General features: G+C 41.6%; 1 protein-coding gene across 1 annotated transcript in view; it reads right to left on the bottom strand.

Annotated features, from left to right (window-relative positions):
• Positions 1-19,629, bottom strand: part of GUCY1B1 (guanylate cyclase 1 soluble subunit beta 1) — a 99,714-nt gene that overhangs the window by 50,304 nt on the left and 29,781 nt on the right. The window contains exons 3-5 of the mRNA XM_077279395.1: positions 17,126-17,226; positions 8,767-8,885; positions 4,511-4,708 (exon numbers count right to left, since the gene is read on the bottom strand). Of these exons, the coding sequence (XP_077135510.1) occupies positions 4,511-4,708; positions 8,767-8,885; positions 17,126-17,226 (418 nt within the window). The remainder of the gene's footprint in view (positions 1-4,510; positions 4,709-8,766; positions 8,886-17,125; positions 17,227-19,629) is intronic.

Genomic DNA, 19,629 nt, shown 5'->3' with positions numbered 1-19,629 from the left:
TTCTGCCTCTTGTTTATTGTCTTACTGGCTTCTTCAGTAATACTAGTCTTTATATTTATCCAGTGATAATTCCTTAGGCTTTCTTTCATCAGTGTCCAGTGATGAAAATTGGTTGTGCAGACAGTTTAAAAAAGCTTCAGGTATGCTGGTCAAATTGAATTTGGATACAGCCTGTTGTCTAGTCCGTTTGTGCAGCTTGACTCTAATCTTCGCTTTCAGAAGTTCATGATCAGTTCCATATTCAGCTCCTGGCTCTTAACGGTAATGATCGATGACCTTCATTTTTGGTAAACACATATGTAGTAAATCTGATTCTTATAGGCCCCATTCAGTGATGTTTGCTGTAGAGTCTCCATATGAGATGTTGGAAGGTGTTCATGATGAACAGTTAATTTGTAGTACAAAAGTTTCCAACAGCGGTTCCATGTTTACCGTAGCCCACTTTGGCATTCAAGTCTCCCCTGATAATAAGTAAGTCTTGTTTTGGCATCTTGTCAATTGCCTCTTGAACTTAATAGAAGAATAGTTCAATGTCCTCCTCCTCATCAGATAATAACTCTGTAACGCTCCAACGTATCCCAGTAATTCTGAGAATTTTTTTTCAAGACACATTGAACTTTATCGTAGTGGTTAGGTCACTAATTTTTGTGTTTGTTTGTGAAAATATCTGAATTTTGGCAAAAAGTTTGCAATTTTAAAACTAAATTTTTTTTACCTTAAACCACATAGTTATATCCCACAAAGTAGTTAATAAATAACATAAGCATCATTTTTGAAACATCTTTTTTTTCTAAGAAGTTGAAAGGGTTAAAAGTTTATTTGCAATTTCTCAATTTTCCAACAAAATTTACATCACCATTTTTTTAGGAACCACATCCCGCTTGAAGTGACATTGAGGGCCTATATGACGTGGAGAAAAAAATAAATTTTACTTTTTCCCACAAAAATGTTGTTTTAGCTCCTAATTTGGCATTTTCACAAAGGTAGCAGTACAAAATGGACCAGATAATTTGTTGTGCAATTTCTCTTGAGTATGCTGATACCCCCATATGTGGTGGAAAACTACTGTTTTGGTACACGGCACGGTTCAGAAGGGAAGGAGCACCATTTGACTTTTGGGCAAAATTGGCTGGAATCAATAGAGGATGTCATGTCATGTTTGCAGAGCCACTAATGTGCCTAACAGTAGAAACCCACCACAAATGACCCCATTTTGGAAACTACACCCCTCAAGGAATTTATTTAAAGCTGTGGTGAGAACCTTGAACTCATAGGTGCTGCTCAGAATTTTATAATGTTGAGCAGTGAAAATCAATAAATAATTTTTTCTCACAAAAATGTTGTATTGCCCTAAAGTTTTCATTTTCAAAAGGGTAACAGGAGAAAATAGACCATACAATTCATTGTGCAATTTCCCCTGAATACATCAGTACTGTTTATGCACATGGCAGGCCTCAGAAGGGAAGGAATGCCATTTGACTTTTCAAGTGCAAAATTGACTGGAATAAGAGAGGACGCCATTTCTCGTTGGCAAAACCCCTGCTGTGCCTAAACAGTGAAAAGTGACTCCATTTTGGGAACTTACCTAGAAGTGTGGTGATCGTGATCACCTTAAACCCACAAGGGATCCACAGAATTTTATAATGTTGAGTCGTGAAAATGATAAAATCATTTTTCCTGAAAAATGTTGCTTCAGCCCCAAATTTTTCATTTTCATAAGGGTAACAGAATAAAATGGACCATACAATTTTTTGTAAAATATCTCCTGAGTACACTGATACTCCATATGTGATGTTAAACTACTGTTTAGGCACATGGCAGGACTCAGAAGGGTAGGAGCGCCAATTGAATTTTGGATCGCAATGTTGGCTGGAATAGATTGTGAATCCCATGTCACATTTGAAAAGCCCTTGAAATGCTAAACAGCAAAAAAACACAAGTGACCCAATTTTGGAAACTACACCTCTTGAGGAATTGATCTTGGGTGTAGTGAGCATTTTTAAGCATCAGGCTATTCACAGAACTGTATAATATTTGGCTGAGTCAAAGGAAATAACCATTTTTTTCCACTAAAATGTTGCTTTGGCAACATTACAATTTGTTACACAATTTCTCCTAAGTATACCAATACCCTATATGTTGTCAAAAACAACTTTCAAGGCCTAATGCAAAGCTGAGAAGTGAAGAAGCGCCATATTGCAGTTCAGATGTTGATGAAATGGTTTGAGGGTGCCATGTGACGTTGGAAGAGCCGCTGAGGTGCGAGAACAGTGGAATCCTCTATAAGTGACCCCACTTTATAAACTACACCTCCCAATGAATTCATCTAGCCATGCAGTGAGCTTATTGACACCACATGTGCTAACAGAATTTTATACCAATGGACGGTGAAGAAAGAATAATTACATTTTTGCACTAAAATGATGTTTTAGCTACAAATTTTTAATTTTTATAAGGGCTAATAGGAAAAAAAAGGAACTCACAGTTTGTTGTGCAATTTCTCCTGAGTGCACTTATAGTCTAGATATAATCAGGAACTACTTTTCAGGCACAGTGTAAAGCTCAGAAGGAACAGCAGAACCCGGCCATAAGTGACCCCAATTTACAAACTAAACCTCTCAAATAATGCAGTGATCATATTGACACCACGGGTGTGTCACAGAATTTTATGCCATTGGGCAATGAAGAAAAAATAATTATAGTATTTTTCGCTTTGTAAGATGCATTTTTATCTCCCAAACTTAGGGGGAAATTGGGGGTGCGTCTTAGAAAGCGAACATACTTTACCGATACTGTGGGTGTAGGCCGCAGGCTGGGATGAGAGGGTGTCCGGCGGTTGCTGGCCGGTGCTGCGTGTGTCTCCGATGCCCAGCGGTGCTGCGTGCGTGTCCAGAACTGTCGACATTTTGCGACAGGCCAGAGCCCCAGCACTTCCAAGGTTCCATGTGTGCTGGTCTCCGGGAATATGGCTGCTGCCGGGGAAGCGCATGCGCAGGTGGTGATCTTGGGATCAAGATCTCAGCGCTGAAATCTCATCTCTCGAGATCTTGATCCCGAGATCACCATCAGCGCATGAGCCGCCCCCAGTGGTGGCCATATTCCCGCACATGGAACCTTGGAAGTGCCAGTGCTCTGGCAGTGCCGGACACCCATACAGCACCGTTGACACCTGCAGCACCGGCCAGCAACCACCAGGCACCCGGAGAAACCTGGCAGCAGCACAAGACCCCCGCACCAGCTCGTCGCACATCGGAGCCCCCACTCATCCCTGCCTGTGGCGTGCAGAATCACCTCACTCCTGCCTTCTCCAGCAGTAACCCTGGGACCCCGCTTCACCGCAGCCACCATCCCCGGTAAGCAATAAGATGCAAGGATTATAAGAAGCACCACCATTTTATTAAAAATATTTTTTTCTTATTTTTCTCCCCAAAATTTGGGGAGTGTCTTATAATCCGAAAAATACGGTACATTTTTACCGCTAAATTTTTGCTTTTGCCCTAGATTCTACATTTTCACAAGGGGAAATGGGTAAAAATGGCAACAAAATATGTCAAATGTGTCACACAATTTGTATTGAACTTGGAAATAACCCATATGTGGATGTTGCTGAGTGAAAATTGTAAATCTACCATTAAAATGCCCAGGATCTTGTAGTGCCCAGTACAGTATGCCCAGATAGAGCTTCTAGACACCTCTCCCAGCCTACTAAATGTTGTGATCTATATCACTATATCAATTGCGGCATTTAGGGGATTAAAGAGCCAGTGGTGGTGCGGGCATCGCTCCTGGTTGTGAGAGCCAAGGAATGGCTATCACGTAAGCCGAGCTCCCGGTGGTGATCGAGTGGGCACAGCTCCTGTGTCGCACAGGATCGGGAACCTCTATCTGACCATGATGGATTGGTACGTCAAATGACGTGAAGTTCTTAAACATGAAAAAAAGAAGGGCTTGTATAGCCATTCTGACATATATTTTCATAGCAAGTCCACTAAAATCATCAAGTATAAAATATCTCATTCCTAATCCTAAAGTATGTAACTTGCATTTAGAAATTTGGTAACAGATCCTATATAGAGAGATTTCTCCACTGTACGAAATGATGGCTACGATATGCACTCACTTCAGCAATGGTTGAGTTCTAATCACTGAGAGCCACTACTCGTCAGAACAAAAAGGTTGCAGTTCTTACCAGGGCTACAATGACAGGATAGATCTACACTATTATTGGATCACAGTTTGTCTATGGATTCATAGAGTTCACAGCAGTGATGGTACCAGATTATCCCCTAAATTCAGAATACAATGGCTATAAACTAATATAAGATATAATATAATAAGATATAATAAAATACCAGAATGAAGTAAAACAATAGCCCTAACATAAAATCATAGAATGTTAGAGTTGGAAGGGACCTCCTGGGTCATCTGGTCCAACCCCCTGCTCAAAGCAGTATTCACTAAATCATCCCACATAACATACTGTCGTTTGGAACACTACTTAAAAACTCACCTTCATAACTATTTCTGTTCCATGGATTTGCTGTGCCACTGTCTTGACGATCCCAATAACAATATCTTGCAGTCCTTCTCTCTCGGAATAATAGTGTAAAATAAGGCCTTTCCCCTTTTCTGCATCAGTACATCTAAATGATGGAGCACGCATGCCTGGATAGATTGTGCCCAAGTGATCGTGCAGAGCATCGAGGTTCTATAAAGAAAATATGAAAATAAGATTTGTAAAACGAAATCTAACTTAACCAACAAAAATGGCAGACTCTTCACTCATTAGGGCACTATAATAGGAACAATTAGGTCTATTTCCTCCTGGCACCCACTGGTCATCATTCTTGCATTAATAATGACTCAAGTGATCTCTTGCAGGGGTGACCCTTCATGAGGGAAGGTAAACACTTTGCACCTTTTCGTTACTAGATAGAACATCATTTTGGGTAATATACTGAAATTTAATAATGCTTTCGAGTAGCATAAAATAAAAGTTTCTGATCAGTAAATAATTATTACATAATTGGAATTTTAGTACTAGAGCAGTTTCCTACTACAATTGTATATGAAGAGGTCTGCAGTATACCAGGATATGTAGATTGCAATCTCAAACTGTGATAATATGTGATATTACAGTAGTCTGGCCTGTGACCTGTCTACAATCTGAGTGTTCTTTTACAGCCAAATTGGAGCTGTAAAAAAGTTGTGCGGCTGCAAGCTGTACAAACGTCTTTGGTCTTTTTGTAAGGTTATGTGCATCGTAATACAGAAAATGTCTGCTATGAGTTTCACGAGAACCTTTTGTCTCCTACCTTTTGAGAAAATCAGAAATCTAGGGAATCAGCTATATTTAATTTAATATTGAATGAAAATCCACCCATATTACAAGCATCTGAAATGATCCTACGTTTGAGTGGATGAGCACTGTGATTTTCATTCCTAGAATAATTTAAAATGTTGAAAAAAATGTAAATGAATTGCAAAGATCGCAGTATTCTTCATAGAAACTGATGATTCTTACATTTTAATGCTTTTCATTATCATAACAGTTTTAAAAATCCTCTCTCTCTATCATGAGATATAAGTTTAATCAAGAATTATACAACTTCAAAAATGTTTTCTTTGAAATTTGCACAAATTATATCATAACATGCAAAAGGCAAAGTTATAATGACCATCTGCAGAAACAAAATCTTATTAGTATACAACATGATGAGTAATTCAGTCAATGCAAAATAATCTGTTTGCCTATCGTCTGATAAGCTATTTCTTTGTGTTTTCCAAGATCACATTTTACCCAAAACATTGGAAAACTTTTGTTTTTTTACAAGAAACATACGTCCATACAGTGGGTACGGAAAGTATTCAGACCCCTTTAAATTTTTCACTCTTTGTTTCATTGCAGCCATTTGGTAAATTCAAAAAAGTTAAAAAGTTCATTTTTTTCTCATTAATGTGCACTCTGCACCCCATCTTGACAGAAAAAAACCTGAAATTTAGAAACTTTTGCAAATGTTTTAAAAAAGAAAAACTGAAATATCACATGGTCAAAAGTATTCAGACCCTTTGCTCAGTATTGAGTAGAAGCATCCTTTTAAGCTAGTATAGCCATGAGTCTTCTTGGGATTGATGCAACAAGTTTTTCACACCTGGATTTGGGGATCCCCTGCCATTCTTCCTTGCAGATCCTCTCCAGTTCCTTCAGGTTGGATGATTAACTTTGGTGGACAGCCATTTTCAGGTCTCTCCAGAGATGCTCAATTGGGTTTAGGTCAGGAGTCTGGCTGGGCCAGCCAAGAATGGTCACAGAGTTGCTCAGAAGCCACTCCTTTTTTACTTTAGCTGTGTGCTTAGGGTCATTGTCTTGTTGGAAGGTGAACCTTCGGCCAAGTCTGAAGTCCAGAGAACTCTGGAACAGGTTTTCATCCAGGATATCTGTGTACTTGACCATATTCATGTTCCCCTCAATGGCAACCAGTCGTCCTGTCTCTGCAGCTGAAAAACACCCCATAGCATGATGCTGCTTCCACCATGGTTCACTGTTGGGATTGTATTGGGTAGGTGATGAGCAGTGCCTGGTTTTCTCCACAAATACCACTTAGCATTATCACCAGAAAGGTCTATGTTCGTCTCATCAGACCAGAGATTCTTATAGTCTAGGAGTCCTTCATGTGTTTTTTAGCAAACTCTGTGCGGGCTTTCATATGTCCTGCATTGAGGAGAGGCTTCCGTTGGGCCACTCTGTCATAAAGGCCTGAGTAGTGGAGGGCTGCAGTGATAGTTGACTTGGTGGAACTTTCTCCCATCTCCCAACTGCATCTCTGGAGCTCAGCCACAGTGATCTTGGGGTTCTTCTTTACCTCTCTCACCAAGGCTCTTCTCCCAAGATTGCTCAGTTTGGCTGGATGGCCAGGTCTAGGAAGACTTCTGGTGGTCCCAAACTTCTTCCATTTAAGGATTATGGAGGTCACTGTACTCTTAGGAAACTTGAGTACTGCAGAAGTTCTTTTATAACCTTGGCCAGATCTGTGCCTTGCCACACTTCTGTCTCTCAGCTCCTTGGCCAGTTCCTTAGACCTCATGATTCTCATTTGGTCTGATATGCACTATGAGCTGTAAAGTCTTATATAGACAGGTGTGTGCCTTTCCAAATAAAGTCCTATAAGTTTAAACACAGCTGTACTCCAAGGAGTAGAACGTTCTCAAGGAGGATCGCAAGTAAATGGACAGGAAGTGACTTACATATGAATGTCTGAGCAAAGGGTCTGAATTAGTGATGAGCGAATATACTCGGTACTCGAGATTTCCCGAGCACGCTCGGGTGTCCTCCGAGTATTTGTAAGTACTCTGAGATCTAGTTTTCAGTGCCACAGCTGAATGATTTACATCTCTTAATCAACATAAGTACATGTGGGGATTCCCTAGCAACCAGGCAACCCCCACATGTACTTATGCTGGCTAACAAATACTTGGAGGACACCCGAACGTGCTCGGGAAATCTCGAGCACCGAGTATATTTGCTCATCACTAGTCTGAATACTTAAGACCATGTGATATTTCAGCTTTTCTTTTTTAATAAAATTGCAAAAATTTCTACAAATCTGTTTTTTTCAGTCAAGATGGGGTGCTGAGTGTACATTAATAGGAAAAAAATGAACTTTTTTGAATTTACCAAATGGATGCAATGAAACATAGAGTGAAAAATGTAAAGGGGTCTGAATACTTTCCGTACCCACTGTATGGACGTATGTTTCTTGTAAATAAAAAAAGTTTTCCAATGTTTTAAGTAAAGTGTGATCTTAAAAAACACAAAGAAATAGCTTATCAGACGATAGGCAAACAGATTATTTTATACTTTCCGTATCCATTGTAAGTCACAATGTTACTATGAAATATTTTTTTTTACTGTGAAATGTGAAATAAAAATTATAATAATCTGCACTAACAAAAATTCCCAGATGTTAACACACAGTGTATGATGCCCTGATCATCTGGATACCTGACTAGATTTCAATCCATTTATTTTTGGTAACTTTCTTTAAAAGGAATCTGTCAGCCGGTATTTGCTACCTAATATGAGAGAAGCATGATATAGGCAAAGAGAAGCTGAATCTAACTATGTATTTCTTAGTTTACTGGGTGCAACCGTTCTGACACAATCAAAGCTTCTAGACTTAGCATGAAGCAGAGCGGAGAAAGCTATCTCCATCCACACCTGAATTTCTGTATACAAAGTCCATAGACAGTGAGCTGCTTATCACAGGAGGGGCTGTTGCCGGAGTAGTGTAGTCCGGCAATGTTAATTTCTTAGTGGCTAAATCCTTCACAGTAAGTAAACAACAGCACAATCTTTGACAAGTGACACATCCCAGAATTCTGTGTTTCAGCCTCCATCTCCTGCTGTCTTCATATTTCATAGTAAAAACCTGCTGCAAATTCCCTTTAAGGAGAAAGAAAATCTATAAAGTATAAAGTTACCACCACATTTAATTTACTAGAAGATACTACTATCCATCCGTCTCACATTTCGGCATAATTGATTTCCTCTTTATTTTGCAATGCAAACCTTAAAAGCTCACTAGAGACTGTTTCACTGCTCCACAATTCACTGACTGTCATCTTGGATTTCATTACCATTATTGATTTTTTAACATTTGGAAATAACACGGCTTATACCGTATATGTGTTAATGTTAAGTATTTGTGGTTGCTATTTATAACTTTTCCATTAAACTTGTTTGTGTGCAACAAAACAGGAACTGACCTGCAAGAACTCTCTGACATTGGATCCAAGTACCCGAAGAATTGTGTCATATCCAGATTCTTGGCAGAAAACAAAAAACATATTCCCAAACATTTGGAGAATATCTCCGGCATTGAGATCTGTAGAACAACAAAAAAACTAAAAATAAAGTTTGATCTAAATTTCATAAAGGACACTTTACGATTACAGGAAAACTACACTATCTAACAGCTATTCTACTTTTTCCTAGTTCCTGTGTGATGACTCTTTAAATGGGTATCCCAGTGCATGTTGGGATACTCAAATAAAGCGTCATCTAGGCAGGGGGCAGAGGCTGCGGTCACTGTCGCAGCCCTTGCCACCTCCCTAAAACGAAGCGTCAACAGTGACGCTACTTTCGGGGGCTGTGCTAGTCCCTCCCTACGAGCCGTGCACTGCGCGATCTGCACAATGGTACCATGCGCTTTGTTGTCGGCTCAGATCAGTAATGATCAGCCGGCAACAGAGCAGAGTAAGAGTACAAAGCATGCCGGAGACTAGCGCCGCCCCCACAAGTGACGTCACTGGTCACCTGCATGCCCAGTATTCTGACACCACTCTGTTGCATACTGATCTAAGACGGCAACAGAGTGGACAATGTCAATGTGCAGATCGCAAAGTGCACAGCTTGCAGGAAGATACAAGCATAGCCCCTGAAATGAGAGTCAATGTTCATGCTTCATTTCAGGGATGAGGCAGGGGCTGTGACAGTGACCGCAGCCCTTCCCCCTTGCTCTAATGATACTTAGTTTAAGTATCCCAACATACACTGAGATGTTCAAACGAACCCTGAACCCTGAAGCGGTTAGAAAAAGTAACAAAAAATTTAAAGGATTTAAAGAAGTGACATGCTCTATGTCCAAAAAATGCAGCAAACCAAAAAATATTGATCACACAAAAAACTAATGTGTGTGCATGAGATTTCTGAAATCTCATAGGCTTTACTGGTACTGTAAAAGAGGCTGAAAATTAGCATAAAAAACACAGCAAAAACGCCCTGTATGAACTTACCCTTAATAGAAGGATATCAGTCCTAATAATATCATAATAAATATCATCACAAAACTTTTTCCAAATCAGTTAATGAAAACACATACAGGCAGGTACAGTCATGGTCGAAAGTTTTTTCACCCTTCATATTGTAACAGAAAATTAAGTATTTCTCTGAGAAAATGATTGCAATTACACATGTTTTGCTATACACATGTTTATTTGTGTGTATTGGAACAACTCCAAAAAAAACTGAAAAAAAAGCTAATTGAACATAATTTCATACAAAACCAACAAAAATGGGTCGGACAACATTAATGGCATCCTCAACTTAATATTTGGTTGCACATCCTTTGGAATAAATAACTGCAATCAATCACTTTCTATAACCATCAACAAGCCTCTTACAGCTCTCAACTGGAATGTTGGACCACTCTTCTTTTGGAAACTGCCCCAGGTCTCATATTTGAAGGGTGCCCAACTGCAATTTAAAGATCTCTCAGGTGTTCAATGGGATTTAGTTCCGAACTGATTGCTGGCCACTTCAGAACAGTGGTTTGTTTCCATCCATTTCTTTTTGAATTATGTTTGGGGCTATTGTTCTGCTGGAATACCCATAACATAGGACGCAAATCCAGCTTTCTGACACTGGGCAATACATTGTAATCCAAAATCCTTTGGTAATGTTCACATTTCATGATGCCTTGCACACAGTCATAGACAGTGGCAGCATATCAACTCTAAAACATAATTTGAACCGCCATCATATTTGACTGTAGGTACTGTGTTCTTTTCTTTGTAGTCCTCATTCTGTTAGCTGTAAACAGTAGAATAATGTGCTTTACCAAAAAGCGCTATCTTGGTCTCATCTGTCCACAAGATACTTTCCTAGAAGGAGTTTGGCTTACTCATGTACATTTTGGCAAACTGCAATCTAGGTTTTTTATGTCTCTGTGTCAGCAGTTGGGTCCACCAGGGTCTCCTGCCATATCATTTCTTTTACCGTATATACGCGAGTATAAGCTGAGATTTTCAGCCCCAAATAATGGGCTGAAAGTGCCCCTCTCGGCTTATACTCGAGTCATGGAAGGCGGGGAGGGTCGGCGGGTGAGGGGGAGCGACGTCTGTCAAATACTCACCTGCTCCCAGCGCTCCTGACGCGGTCCCTGCATGTCCCACGGTGTTCGGGCGCCGGCAGCTTCTTCCCCTGTTCAGCGGTCACTGGTACCGCTCATTAAAGTTATGAATATGGACTCCACTCCCATAGGGGTGGAGCCACATATTCATTACTGTAATGAGCAGTGCCACATGACCGCTCACTACAGAAAGAAGCTGCTGGCTCCCGGAGACGTGGGACATGCAGGGATCACGTCAGGAGCGCCGGGAGCAGATGAGTATGTCATATTCACCATTCCGCGTTCCACCGCCGCCCCGTCTTCCGCGTCCTCTGCAGTGACTGTTCAGGTCAGAGGGCGCGATGACGTATTAGTGTGCGTGCCGCCCTCTGCCTGAACAGTCAGTGTGGAGAGACGGGACGCTGAGGAGCAGCGATGAGAGGTATGTCTTTTTTTTTTTAGTGCAGCAGCATTACATGTGGCACAATGCTATATGGAGCATCTATGGGGCCTTAAAGAACTGCATGGAGCATTATATGGGGCATCTATGGGGCCATAACTGCATGGAGCATTATATGGGGCATCTATGGGGCCATAACTGCATGGAGCATTATATGGGGCATTATATGGGGCATCTATGGGGCCATAAAGAACTGCATGGAGCATTATATGGAGCATCTATGGGGCCATAACTGCATGGAGCATTATATGGAGCATCTATGGGGACATAACTGCATGGAGCATTATATGGGGCATCTATGGGGCCATAAAGAACTGCATGGAGCATTATATGGGGCATCTATGGGGCCACAATGAACTGCATAGAACATTATATGGAGCATCTATGGGGCCATAACTGCATGGAGCATTATATGGAGCATCTATGGGGCCATAAAGAACTGCATGGAGCATTATATGGGGCATTTATGGGGTCATAAAGAACTGCATGGAGCATTATATGGGGCATCTATGGGGCCATAAAGAACTGCATGGAGCATTATATGGGGCCATAAAGAACTGAATGAAGCATTATATGGGGCATCTTATGGGGCCATTAAGAACTGCATGGAGCATTATATGGGGCATATTTGTATATGGAGCATCTTATGGGGCCATATTGAACTGTATGGAGCATTACATGGGGCCTATTTTGTATGGAGCATCTTATGGGGCCATAATGAACAGTATGGAGCATTATATGGGGCTCCTGATTCAATATGGATATTCAAAAACACTTAATCTACTGATGTCTCAATTAATTTTACTTTTATTGGTATCTATTTTTACTTTTGACATTTACCGGTAGCTGATGCATTTTCCACCCTAGGCTTATACTCGAGTCATTAAGTTTTCCCAGTTTTTAGTTGCAAAATTAGGGGGGTCGGCTTATACTCGGGTCGGCTTATACTCGAGTATATACGGTACTTCAAATGTCGATTGACAGTTTGCGCTGACACTCTGAACTTCTTTGGAACCTGATTGGGGAAGCTTATCCACCATCAGGACTATCCTGTGTTGCAACCTTTCATCAATTTTTCTCTGCCATCCACATCAAGGGAGATTAGTGTCATGGTTCCCAATGGCAAGGGAACGTCAGAGAACTTAAATAACAGACTAGCTCTTGGGTGATGGAATCTCGAGCTGACCGTGAGCTAAACCTACCACACAACTAACAGTGGCCGGGTGACGTACCTACGTTTTATCCCTAGACGCCCAGCGCCAGCCGGAGAACTAACTAACCCTAATAGAGGAAAAAACAGACCTGGCTTACCTCTAGGGAAACTCCCCCAAAAAGGAGACAGAAGCCCCCCACATATATTGACGGTGAGTTCAGAGGAAAAGACATACGCAGTATGAAGGTAGGTTCAGCAAAGCGAGGTCCGCTTACTAGATAGTAAGAAGATACAATAGGGAACTTCACGGTCAGCTGAAAACCCTATTAAAATACCATCCAGAAATTACTTTAAGACTCATGTGTCAACTCATGACACCGGAGTGGTAATTTCGGCCCACAAGAGCTTCCAGCTACAGAAACATAACATAACTGTGAACTGGAACAAAAATGCAAACAAACTTAGGACTAAGAGTCCAACTTAGCTGATAGTAGTCTAGAAGCAGGAACATGCAACAGAAAGGCTCTGGTTACATTGATGGCCGGCACTAGAATAACTGAGCAGCAAGGCAAAATAGGATACTCCCATATCCTGATGGAAAAAGGTGAACAGAGAAAGTGAAGCACACAAGTCCAGTACCACCAGTGACCACCGGGGGAGCCCAAAAACCAAATTCACAACAGATTAGTTACAGTACCATGTGTTGTAAACCTCTTGAGTATGTTGCGCACCATAGACAAAGAAACATCAAGATCTCTGGAGAAGGATTTGTAACCTTGACATAGTTGATATTTTTCAACAATTTTGGTTCTCAAGTCCTCAGACAGTTCTCTTCTCCTCTTTCTGCTCTCCATGCGTGGCACACAGAGACACACAATGCAAAGATTGAGCCAACTTTTTCCCCTTTTATCTGGTTTCAGGTGTGATTTTCATATTGCCCACACCTGTTACTTGTCACAGGGGAGTTTGAAAATCATATGTTTGAAACATAATTGTTTACCCACAATTTTGAAAAGGTGCCAACAATTTTGTCTGGCCAATTTTTGAGGGTTTTGTCAGAAATTAGGTACAAGGTGCCTTTTATTTTCTGTTTTTTGTGTTGTTCCAATACACACAAAGGAAATAAAAATGTGTATAACAAAACATGCGTAATTGCAATCATTTTCTGGGAGAAACACTTCATTTTCTGGAACAATTTTAAGGGTGCTAACACTTTTGGACATAACTGTATATAGAAATGGTTTGCCACTATAATAGTGTAAGTATACAGAGTACGTTTGTAGGCGTCACAAAGGAGGGCTCATGACCCCATGTGTATGGCTGTTGTTGTCTGCATCTCCTTCCAGTGTGACCCCAGAGGAAGCCACAAACTACTGCATCAAAAGTTTCATATATCTCTAAAATTCTACATGTGACTCTCTAGCTATACCTGAAGCTGACAGCATATCCCGGATAATGTTGTTTTAAATGCAGATGCTAATTCCTTGTTTGACCAATGGCTATGTCTTCTACAATACCCTGAGACTAATATATAGCTGCCAGTCCAGGGCTATAACTGCTCCATAGAAACAAAGCTCTGCAGACCCATGAAATATTTTCCATTCTTGCATGGAGAAGGAAATGTTATTTTATTCAATAAAGTCTTGCGGTTTGCATGGTTCACCCAGTAAATCAGTGACTCCAGGAGTCAGAAGGCACATTACATTTTCTGCAATCAAATTATAGAAGAGCTTGTCTGAGAGATGAAAAACCCAGCAGCAGCTAATGGTATAGTAACGAAAGTGCGGGCAGGAGACCGCCAGAACATCAGCATTGGAGGGGAGCAGGGTTTAACAGGTAAAGATTGTGGGGATTTTTTTTAGTAAATATCATTTGCTGCTGCTAACTGTATTGTTTGCTAATCTTGGGCAATCCCTTTCAAAGGCAATTTGTCAGCAGGTTTTTGCTACCCCATCTGACAGTAGCATTTTGTAGGGGCAGAAACACAAAGTAAGCAATACATTAGTTATTTTGCTGGTTGCTGCAAGTTTGATTAAAATCTGTTTTCTCTGTTGCCGATCTACCAGTTTTCTGAATGCGGAGCTCTGTATAACACCACTGATTGGCAGGTTTTTGTGTGCACTGTGAATAGGCAGAACGCTGCCAATAGTTGGTGGGGCAGGGTTACACAGCGCTCATAAATAAGGAGGACTACCATGTGGCAGGTTTACTAGTCCTCTAGTGATTTTATCAAAACTGCAGCAAACAGCCCAGTAAGTGACACAGCCCTCGAATCAGGGACTACATCTCTACATTATACAGCTTTTAGGTAGCAAAAACCTGGTGACCAATTCTCTTCAAGGAAGAGCAAGATGTAGAGCAGGAGGAGCCAAACTCATTAATATATAGGAAAAAGATTCACTAGAATTTGTATAATATTTTATCTATAATTGAGGTTTATATTCATTCTTGGTTTAAGATACAGTGGGTGGTCCTAATCAGTGATTTCCAGCCTGTCATATCTATCTATATAATCGTCTAAGGAGTACTTCCGTCTGTCTGTCTGTGACGGAAATCCCGCGTCGCTGATTGGCGACAGGCATAGTCTGGCGGTGAATTGGCCCTTCCCTACTCTCCTCCAGTCAGTGCCCCCTCCCTACTCCCCTCCACTCAGCGCCAGTGTGTCGCCCCATCCCGGACCAACTTTTTACTATTGATGCTGCCTATGCAGAATCAATAGTAAAAAGATAAAATGTTAAAAATAATAAAATAAAAAATTGTGCTATTCTCACCTTCCGACGTCCACCGATGCGCGCGATGCTGCCGCCAGTTTCCGTTCCCAGTGATGCATTGCGAAATTACCTAGATGACTTAGCGGTCTCGCGAGACCGCTAAGTCATCTGGGTAATTTTGCAATGCATCACTGGGAACGGAAGCTGGCGGCAGCATCATGTGCATCAGCACAGCTTCGCTGGACACCGGAGTGTGAGTGTATAACTATTTTTTATTTTAATTTTTTTAACAGGGATATGGTGCCCACACTGCTATGTACGATATGGGCTGTGTTATATACTGCATGGGCTGTGTTATATACTACGTGGCTTGTGTTATATACTGCGTGGGCTGTGCTATATATTACGTGGGCTGTGCTATATACTACGTGGCTGTGCTATATACTACGTGGCTGTCTTTGTTACTTGGGCTATGCTATATACTGCGTGGGCTGTGTTATATACTGCGTGCGCAGTGTTAACTACTGTGTGGGCTGTGTTATATACTACGTGGGCTGTGTTATATACTGTGTGGGCAGTGTTATATACTGCGTGGAGAGGGGGAGGGAATAAAATGAGGGTCTGTGCAGAGGGGGATGGAATAAAATGAGGGGCTGTGCAGAGGGGGGATAAAATGAGGGGCTGAGCAGAGGGGGGAATAAAGTGAGAAGCTGTGCAGAGGATGGGAAAAAAAGATGGTATGTGCAGAGAGGGGAATAAAATGATGGTCTGTGCAGTGCATGAGAATAAAATGAAGTGCTGAGCAGAGGAGGAGGGAAAAAATGAGGGGATGTGCAGAGGAAGGGAATAAAATGAGGGTCTGTGCAGGGGAGCATAAAAAAGGGTCTGTTGGGGGGGCATAAAATGAGGGACTGTGCAGAGGAGAATAAAATGAGGTTCTTTCTAGAGGGGAATGTAATGAGAGGGGTGTGGGGAGGCCATGAAATGAGGGACTGTGTGGGGGTGGCCATGAAATAAGGCGCTGTGCGGGGGACAGCAAAGTATACTATATATGGGTGGCTGTGTGGGTGACCATAAAATATATTGTTGGCTTGTTGTGAACATCATACCATATTGGCGGCTGTGGTGATCATCATACTGTGTAGGGGGACAGTATGAGGAGTAGTTACAGTTTGAACAGGGCTGTATGGTGAGCAATATGAGGGCAAAGTGTGAAGAGGGGGCACAGAATAGATATGGAGAAGGGATAGTGTGAAATATGGAGAGGGCTTAGCATGGCAGAGGGACTGTGTGGGGATATAGAAAGTGTAATGGAAAATTAGAGAGGGGACAGCCATAGTATAGGCAGTGTTTCATAAGGGCGGACGGTGTTGTATTTACACCTAATAATGGCAGACAGTGTGGAGGTCATATACAATAGGAAGCCTATGTTTGAATCTCTATATCATGTTCATTGGTTCTTCAGGCATTTTCTGTGTATTTGGAGGAACATTTATGTTAAGTCACATAAACACACACACACAAAAAAATTGTTATTCACAATTCATTCTTAAAAATGCCCCTACAACCAAAACACATTACATTGGATAGACTAGAATGGATTAAATTATATGTTACTATATGGAAAGAAAAATATAGGGCGTGGATTTGCGAAATTATGTCTTAAAAAGTCCTGCAGCTTAGGCTGTGGATAATATTTAAAAGCCTGCCATAAAAGAATGCAACCTTCTCTTAGTGTAAGGGGCTCAGTAATAACACTGCATGTTAAATATATTCACTACATAAACTTCAGCTTCATTTAAGAAACACAGAAGAGTAAAAATAGATTAGAAAGCCATGAACGTGAATTGCTTTCCTCGCAAACTTCCTGCAGCAGTTATCACAGTTTTACAGGAGTCCACAATCTACTTACTGAGCACTTTGCACGCTGCTGATACAAGGTCATAGGTTTTGGAGTCTTCATAAATTATTCTCACCAAGAACTGTCCCTCTTCATCCAGCTGTGCTTCTCTCCTAGAAATTCAATGGAAAACATAGAAATTGATATAGTATGGTCTAACAATTTATTTATAATATTAGAGTGTTGTCTAAGATGACAATAATTCCAAAATCATCATGAATGGTCAAAAAAAATAGGATAATATTTGGAATTGAGAGTCCTCAGTGGTTGTTACCTTTTAATGGCTAACTGAAAAGAAGGTAACAAATTGCAAGCTTTCAAGACTACACAGGTCTCTTCATCAGGCATAGAATAATACAACATCTGAAGAATCACATATTTATACACAACACAGAACAGAACTGTCATTATGGGAGAGTGATAAACAGTTGTGTCCAAAAATATTGAAACAGTTTAGATAAGGAGTGAATGTTTTATTGTCTCCTGATTGGGGTCTGGTTCTGTGTTATGATGCCCCAACCGACCTATTGAATAAACTATCGGCAATAGGTCCTCTACCAGAAGGAACCATCCTGGCCACCATGGATGTGGAATCTTTGTACTCTAATATCCCACACCAGGATGGATTAAATGCCTGCAAATTCTTCATGGAAAACACAGGGACTGATGCTGATTCTGTGGTGAAACTTATAACATTCATCCTCACCTGCGATTACTTTGAATTTGACAACAAGATATATCTACAGAAGACTGGCACAGCAATGAGAAGTAAAATGGCTCCACAGTATGCAAATCATTTCATAGCCAAGCTTGAAAGTGACTTTTTGTCCTCATGTCCCATCAGGTCTCTCCTACTACCTCTACATTGATGATATTTTAACCCTGCTGTGGAACCATGGGGTCATATAGACCCCAGCGCTGAATAAATTGAAATATTTCTAAAACTAATCAATCTCAGACATTGACCTTCTATGTATTTTCAAGTAACATATTTCTGCTTATGTTGATGATATTTTTAATTTGTTTTTCAATTTTGTTTCAAAGTTATAGTACCTTTATTGACCATAGTACCTTTATTGACTGACATTTTTTTTATATTTTCTGTTTATTCGCAGGTTTTGCAATATAATTGTAAATAAACTGTTAGGTGTCAAGTTCCCGCCTCTGCACAGGGGGAATCTCGAACCACCTCCGCTGCGGTCTCCCATTCTTCTCCAACCGCAGTGGAGCCTGCTCAGCGGAGACGTCGGTCCCAGGCTGATACTGGGCGACTGGTTAGTCCTTGCAGTCCTTGATCAGCCGGTCGAGGGTGCATACTGCTGTGCGAGATGTGAGCACGTTGTGCATTTGGAAACCCAGATACTGGATCTAAATGTGCAGCTGGCAACACTGAGATCCATAGACAATATGGAGAGGAGTCTTCTGCTCACAGAGCAGACGCTCAATGGGATAGATGAGGAGGGGGATGGTAGGATGGAGCTGCAGGACAGTGAAGTAGGTAGCTGGGTGACATTCAGAAAGCGGGGAAGAGTGCCAGGGAGGCTAGTCCTGATCTGGCGCACCCCAATAAGTTTGCTAAGTTGGCGGATGAGGGGGGTGCCAGTACAGGGGTAGCACTGCTGCAGCCAGGCATGTACTCTGAAAGCCGGAGGAGTGACTGCTTCAGTAAGGAGGGAAATAGGAGAGCAGGGCAGGCCAGACAGGTGCTGGTAGTGGGGGACTCAATTATTAGGGGAACAGATAGGGCAATCTGTCACAAAGACAGGGATCGTCGGACGGTGTGCTGCCTACCTGGCGCTCGAGTCCGACACATCGCTGATCGGGTGGACAGATTACTGGGAGGGGCTGGTGAGGACCCAGCGGTCATGGTGCACATTGGCACAAATGACAAAGTTAGAGGTAGGTGGAAGGTCCTTAAAGATGATTTCAGGGAATTAGGCTGCAAGCTGAAAGCAAGGACCTCCAACGTGGTATTTTCTGAAATACTGCCTGTACCACGTGCCACGCCAGAGAGGCAACGGGAGATTAGGGAGGTTAATAAGTGGCTCAAGAATTGGTGTAGGAAGGAGGGGTTTGGGTTCCTGCAGAACTGGGCCGACTTCTCAGTTGACTACAGGCTCTACGCTAGGGATGGGCTGCACCTCAATGGGGAAGGTGCAGCTGTGCTGGGGGAGAAAATGGTTAGAAGTTTGGAGGAGTGTTTAAACTAGGGAATGGGGGGGAGGGTATTCATTTTATAGGTGGGGAAGATAGTGCAGATAGAGACCTGGGCACAAATAAGGAAGTTGGGGGTGGCGGTGGCATGGGGGGTGGGCTTAGAACAGTTAGTAATTTAAGAAAGAATAGAGGTACAGAGAGGAACATCAAGTGCATGTATACTAATGCCAGAAGCCTCGCCAACAAAATGGACGAATTAGAACTAATGTTGTTGGAACATAATTATGACATGGTGGGGATATCTGAAACATGGCTGGATGAGAGCCATGACTGGGCTGTTAACTTGCAGGGCTATAGCC

This window comes from Ranitomeya variabilis, chromosome 1 (genome assembly GCF_051348905.1).
Source record: "Ranitomeya variabilis isolate aRanVar5 chromosome 1, aRanVar5.hap1, whole genome shotgun sequence".
Classification (NCBI taxonomy): domain Eukaryota; kingdom Metazoa; phylum Chordata; class Amphibia; order Anura; family Dendrobatidae; genus Ranitomeya; species Ranitomeya variabilis.
Note: the sequence above shows the minus strand (reverse complement) of the source record. Positions and strands in the feature narration are given on the sequence as shown.